The sequence below is a fragment of the Nestor notabilis genome, unplaced genomic scaffold, assembly GCF_000696875.1.
Source record: "Nestor notabilis isolate BGI_N333 unplaced genomic scaffold, ASM69687v1 scaffold2470, whole genome shotgun sequence".
NCBI lineage: Eukaryota > Metazoa > Chordata > Aves > Psittaciformes > Psittacidae > Nestor > Nestor notabilis.
The window spans coordinates 37,046-43,803 of NW_009909571.1; the positions used below are offsets into that span (position 1 = coordinate 37,046).

The 6,758-nt window shown below is 42.6% G+C and overlaps 1 protein-coding gene across 1 annotated transcript in view; it reads right to left on the bottom strand.

The window, feature by feature from the left end:
- HTR2A (5-hydroxytryptamine (serotonin) receptor 2A, G protein-coupled) overlaps nt 1-6,353 on the bottom strand; it is a 27,228-nt gene extending 20,875 nt beyond the window's left edge. Inside the window, exons 1-2 of the mRNA XM_010010290.1 lie at nt 5,841-6,353; nt 1,011-1,211 (exon numbers count right to left, since the gene is read on the bottom strand). Of these exons, the coding sequence (XP_010008592.1) occupies nt 1,011-1,211; nt 5,841-6,255 (616 nt within the window). The 5' untranslated portion in view covers nt 6,256-6,353. The remainder of the gene's footprint in view (nt 1-1,010; nt 1,212-5,840) is intronic.
- Nucleotides 6,354-6,758: the final 405 nt, after the last annotated feature.

The following is a 6,758-nucleotide window of genomic DNA, read 5'->3' on the forward strand; positions in this document are numbered from 1 at the left end:
TCCTGTTGTGAGAGTGTTCCCACTATTTCTTGCTGTGCAGCAGAAGATACAGCTATTTTAAGTCATAAAAATCTTAGACTGTTTTTTCTTAGCCTAGGAGCCAGAATCAAGAGAAAGGTCAGGAGACAATTCAGAGAGCCAGGCAGGCAACACTGTTAGGCATCACCTCCTTTCCTTCCTCTCAGAAGAATGGTAATGGATTACAGTTACCACTTGAAATAATGTTTATTAACCAGGGAAGCGGCTAATCGGCTAATTACCTTTGATTGCAGGCAACACTCAGCAAAAGAGTGAATTTTTCCTACTTCTGAATAAGTGAGCTGCCAATGCTGGGGAGGGGGGAAGAGCGAGAGAGGGAGGGCAGGAAATTCCTGGTGCCGTGAGATTGCTCTGGACCCAGGGTGCTGTCACCGTGGGAATGAAACAGCGACATTCCCATGCCTAGTTTTGAGCCTCTGGGTTTTGCTAGTGCAAAAAAGGGATTTATCCAGTGAATCATTCAGGGCACCTATTTTAGGCTGTAACTCTGAACTGTCCTGTGGAGAAACTCCTCTCATTTACAGCGTATGCATAATGTCTACTGTCTCCTAAACAGGATCTATAAATACCCCATCATACACATCAAGAAAGGAGAAAATACGTGCCCATAGGAAGCATCTCTAAACAAATCATCCTAATAAGAAATAGGGAACTGACTTACTTACATAAAACTCTGAAATATTTTTTTAAGTTAAGATAATATTTTCTTGTTAGATGTTAAGGTGATGATCAGTATGGGAAATAAACACATTTTCAAAACAAACTTGAACTCAGTAGTGCTATCATTAATGTATATTCTCCTCCATGTCCCGTTGCTGACTTCCACTGCGTAATTACTACGTTACAGCACTTAGGCTGTGGCAAGCAAAATACTGCAGGCAGAGAATACAGTTTTAGACTGCAGCATATATGTCACATCCTCTCAAAGGCCAGAAATCTGCAATTACATGCTGAAATATTGCCCCACTTACCAACTGATATGGTCCAAACAGCAATTATTTTTGCAAAAGCCTTAGTTCTTGAGTTAAACCGGCTGTGATGGATGGGGTTTCGAATGGCAATATAGCGATCCAGTGAGATGGCACAGAGGTGCATGATGGAGGCAGTGGAGAAAAGCACGTCCAAGTAGATCCAGACAGCACAGAGCTTTGTAGGCAGAGGCCATGTGTATCCTGCACACAAGAAAGTTAACATGAGCTAAGAATGTGGCATACATCTTTTGTTGTGACACGTATGTCTTATTGCATGTACCCTGCTAGGAGGAGCTGGTAGTAAGTGATGCGTTCAATAGAAGCTGCCTGGCAGTGTTTTAAGAAGCCTTTTTTATTTGCTTGCAACCTTCTAACTCCGTAGCTTTTTGGATTAACTCTCCTTCTTCCCCAGGCTACAGGCAGTGTAAGTTTGTTTCTTTTTAATTCTATTTGCATAACTCTAGTGCTTGATGTTATAATTAACCATCTCTGGCAGCAAATCTATGGAAAGAGAAGCAATTTTGTCATTGTAAACCTGTAAGTTCTCAATTTTATTTTAGGACTTTTTATCCACGTAATTACTGCATTATTAACACCTGCTGATTCTAAAGCTGAAACTTTAGATTTAGTGGCAGCTGAAGAAAGAAATGTATTTTGTTGTATACCAGTGATATTTATCTCGCCTGTCTTTAGGCAACTACCACGTACTTAAATAAGGATATGCTCTTTATCAATGAATATTGATAGACTCCTCCAGAGAGAGCAATCCAAAGCAAACATATGAATGTTTACCCATATCCAACTTTTATCTTCTTTGCTGCAAATTAAGCCTCCCCCTTATCCTTGTTCTTTCCAATAGCCATGAAGAATAATTGATGGCTCTCCTTTCTAGAAGCTATTGGAAGATGGCTATCATGTCTTGCCTAGTTGTTTGGGTTTTTTAACTCACCCAGACTAAGTAAAGCCAATTCCTTTATCTTTTGCTTACAGATGATACTTCTAAAACTTTTGTGCTTCTTGTTTGTCTGCCCTGGAATCTATTTAATTTATCCATATCTTGCTTATCATTCAGTAACCAAAACAGGACTCGATACTTTTGCAAAGCCCTCCCAAATGCTAAGTGAAATACAAGATTGCTTCACAGGTCTTGCAGGGAATAATCTTACTTACAAAACCTGGAATGGTAAGTGCCTTTTGTATAAAAATCCCATACTATTGATGCATGCTTAGCTTATGATCCTGTTCAGCATTCCTAAAGCCTGGACAAATTTCCCCAGCAGTAGTTGGTTTGCTATTGTTTTCCTAAGTTGATATTTTTGCATTTATCCTCACTGTATGTTGTTTGCTCATTTGACTTTCTCTTCAGGGGTCCAGATGATTGTTGGTGATTCTGGTCCAGTCCCTCTGACTGCTTGTAACCTCTTCCAGCTTGGAGCTTTTGGAAAGCTGTGTAAGCTCACACTCTATTCACTATACAAGTTGCTAGCAGCAGCACTAAGCAGACCCAGGCTAAGCAAAGCCCTTCAGGATCTCCATTCAAAGGCCCTTTTAGTCCTTCAGGGAACCAATAATAACTCCCCTTGGAGCAAGTTTTACAGTTATCCATGTCCTTATCTTGTGGTGATTTAATTTAGAGTATATTACCCAAGGTGTCCATGACAGTGCAGCATTGGGCAATGCCAAAGCTGGTATTATGAGAACACACTAGTATTTTTGGGACTGCCTGACTCCTTTGGAGATGCAGTACAAGATCTGCAAAAGCAGGAACAGAGGGAAAGGCAGAGGAGCTAGGTCTGTGTCTAACTAAATTTAGTCTCAGTAAGCACTGAGACCTATTTCTTGGTGCTCTTGGACTGCTGTAATATGAGCTGACCTTGACAAGCCATACAATATTTATGGATATGCTTTATCTTGTTTCCTGATCTTCCAGTGGGGAATCTGGTCTCTGGAATGTGTTATGTGGGGTCTGGCTTTCAGGGGCATGTCTTCCAACAGTATCTATCTGTCAGGACAGGACAGTTTACACAGGGAAAAGTGATAAAGTATTTTTACACTTGACAACATACATCTGTTCTTTTGCTTCAGTGGCCTTTGGGACCAAATTTGTCATATCCTTCTAGATGTCTTGTCCTTGCTCTAAACTTGGATGGGGCAGGGATAAAACAGCACCCATTTTATGTGGCAGACATTATGTGGACATTTTATGTGGAGCATGGCACAGGGCACCTTTGCCTTGTGCCGTGCTTCGGCCACTGTCGAAGTCACCCCTCATCATATCCAAGGGGAAACAAAACTAAATACAACCAGCTGCAATTTAAAGATTGGGTAGGCAGGGCAAGTTTTAAAAGTTCCATGATTTCATATGGTCCATGGGAGCTCATGCAGTTCCAGGAGCTCACATAAGGCAGTACCACCTAAGGGACAGGCAAGTGATGCTCGGGCACCTATACATTTTCAGGTTGAGAGACTAATAGGGAGGGCAGGTAGACCCTCGAATGAGCTAAGATTTTCTTCCTGATGTAGCTAGATAGTAGTGACGGGGAGAGGAGAAATGTTTTCTCACAAGGCCTTTCAGGTGAGGAGGCAAACAAGCCAAGCTGGCCAGGATGTCTGGGCTGCTGCTTTGTTGGTAACAGGAAGTGCATGAAAAATGTTTTGAGAGAAAGACTAAGGAATTGCTCTAAGGAAAGAAGAGAGGAGAGTCCATAGGCATGGGCAGTTGCTGAGGAGCAACTGTCCTGCTTTATCAGAAGCACATCAGCTGAGACCACATCTGGGGTCAGCACTGGGGTGGACAGGAGCCCTCTGACATGCCTGGTTCTTCCACTGCAGCAAGGAGTTACCTAGCATCTGCCAATAATCCTGACAGCTGCTCCATGCTGTTGCTGCCACTCCACAGTGTGGGACAAGCCTCCGAGGCAGGAGCAACAGGCATGCAGCAGCCTATGTGCTTCTGGGTGGGAACCAGCAGCGTTGTTCATCTTTGTGAGTTCAGGTGCCCAGCCACACCTGGCTTAGAGGGTGCCTCAGCAGAGCAAGGTACGTGAAAAGGCCCCCAGTTTGGGCTCAGGGCTGACAACGTAAGTGACCTGGCTGAAGTGGGGTGGCTGAGGTTGAGCAAATGCTCCTGTGTAAAGGGACGGCACTCTGTGCCGTCGCTGGTTGTCCTGGAGATTGATGATGCACTGTGATGAGGTGGTTCTTCTGGTATCTGCATACAACACCAGATGATTTTTCACCCCAAGTTACCCTGCAAAGACCTCCCCTCCTTGGTCTTGCAACGGAAAAAGCAAAGCTAACACACTCCCTCCCCTATGGCTTTAAGTGCCTGCTACTCCTCCACACCGGTGATTGCAAAGGAGGGGAAGGCAGCCTTCCTCCACAACCATCTTTGTGAGTGTTCTGCTCTGGGGGCACATCCGCCCTGGCAGCATCTGCTGAGCGTCTTTTTCCAGCAAAGGCTGGTGCTGCTGGGTGGATGGAGAAGCCTTCCTGGCCCAAAGGGTGCAGGCTGGGACAGGCACGGGACAGCCGTGGCGGGGCACCTGAACGGGAACCCCCCGTAACAGCTTCATCTTCCCGGTGTGCAGGAAATCCTGCGTCCCGACCTCCCAATCACTTCCGAGCCGCGGGTTTTGGGCGCCCTTTTCCCCGGCACAGAGCTTGGCCAGCAGGAGTCCCTGTTGCATGTGGCAGGGAGTCACACAGGCGCTTACAGGGTTTGCTCATCTCACACATGGGACGATTTCTGCTCCCGCGGTTCTGTTTTACGCTGTTTCTCCCACCAAAGATAATTGCATCAGTCATACAATAAATCCCAACAATTTTGCATCACTTTTTGCACACATCATTTGCTGTTTGCAAATGCTACTGAGGGCAATCTCTGTAGAAATACCGAAACTGGGAAATAAACTTCCAGTTTTCTGGTTGAAATCTCTCAACTCACAGGCTCATGCATAGACTGTTAGTCCCCAAATAGTGAAGCAATAGAAAGCTTTGTAAACAACAACACTTTCCTCCTGGCGTTGTCTGGCTTCTCCTTGAACTGTGGCAATTCAGTTATGGCAGTGGAAAACTCATTTCTCTAAGTTTAGGGATTATAACAGCCTGACAGTATTGGCACTGAACACATAAGCTGCTGCTTTTTTCTATGTGAGCTCTGCTGCAAATAATTTTGGTGAAAATGAGAAGAAAGATCTGCTATTAATCACCTGCAAGGGTATGACCTGTGAGTCATTATTCACTTAATTCTTAAATAACTTCTCTTAAGAAATCATAGCTTTGCAGTTGTAAATGTTACTAAAAATTAGGCAGAATTAATTCCCATCCATTTTTTCTAACTCCTACAATATTTATTCCAGCATTTGCTGCTGTACAGATGTCTAAGAAGGGTGTTGATGTTAAGAGAATTATTTACATTTGTATTACTTCATTTAAACAAATTAAAGGCGTTGCCTACTTTGAATCTAAAGGTAATTATTAGTGCTTCTGTGCATATTTGCAGATCAAAGTAACTGGCAGGAACCTACATTCTCATTAGGAATATTGAAAATCATGAGCCAGGGTTAAAACTGAAAGAATAGAGAGACATCTGAGTAATAAATTAATGTTCTGGACTGTGTTTAAAATGCCTGTAACTAGAAATGTAAAGCAGGAAAAGATACAAGTACTTCACCTATTCTTACATCCATTAACCAGTTACATATATTTCAACTTGTATGGAGTGATTACAATTTTTTGTGGTAAGACAATAAAGTAATGATAATAACATGTGCATGCAATGTTTAAAGCTTCTCAAAACATGCAGCAGGTTACAAAGCTAATACTCACCGTAAAGTATGGTTAACATTGACACAGGCATGACAAGGAAACCCAGCAGCATATCGGCTATTGCGAGTGACATTAGGAAATAGTTAGTGGCATTCTGTAGTTTTTTCTCCAGTGACACAGCCATGATGACAAGAATATTTCCAGCAATGGTTAAAACAATCACTATCACTGTCAGCAAAGCTGGCCAGTTTTTCTGTGAAAGCTGAAACAGGGAAGGGTAGCACGGTGGACTCATGTTATTTTCACAAGAAAGATTGGTTAGGTTTTCAGAGTCCACAGTCAAGTTAAAGAGATGTGATATATTAATCTCTCCAGCTCCATAAACATTTCTGTAGAGTCTTCTCTCATGATTTATTTGTATTAAGGAGTTTGCAGTTGGGTTCACAGAGCTGTCCTCATCAGGAAGAATATCCATTGCTAAGTCTGAAACTGTTGAGATAAATAGTGAAAAGTAGGAGATTTTCACCCTCTGTCACCATCGGGCTTTATATTCCTCAGTTGTCCATGCCAGAAGTTGAAGGAGCACAATCTTTTGCCACTAGCATGATGTAGAAAAACATACCAGAATTACTCCGAAAGCTGAAATGTTTTGTTCTCAGTTCCATAGGAAGTCCATTGTTGGCACACATTGAAAATCCAGCTGAAAAGCAAAACCAAGCTGTAGGATAGAGAATGTGGACTTGAGGCTTCAGAGAGCAAAAATGTTGGAGAAATAAAAGAGAAAAAACTTTTGCAACCACTAGGACTCCCCTCTGGAGCTACATCTTATTGCTATTGGTAACTGTAATCACCCAATTTTAAACACAGCAGTATTAAAATAGCTTGCGATACAAAACAACAGAGCTCTCACTTCCCTATTAAGAAAGTTGATTAAAGATTCCATCCAGCATCTTTCTCTTGAAATAATTAGATATGCTC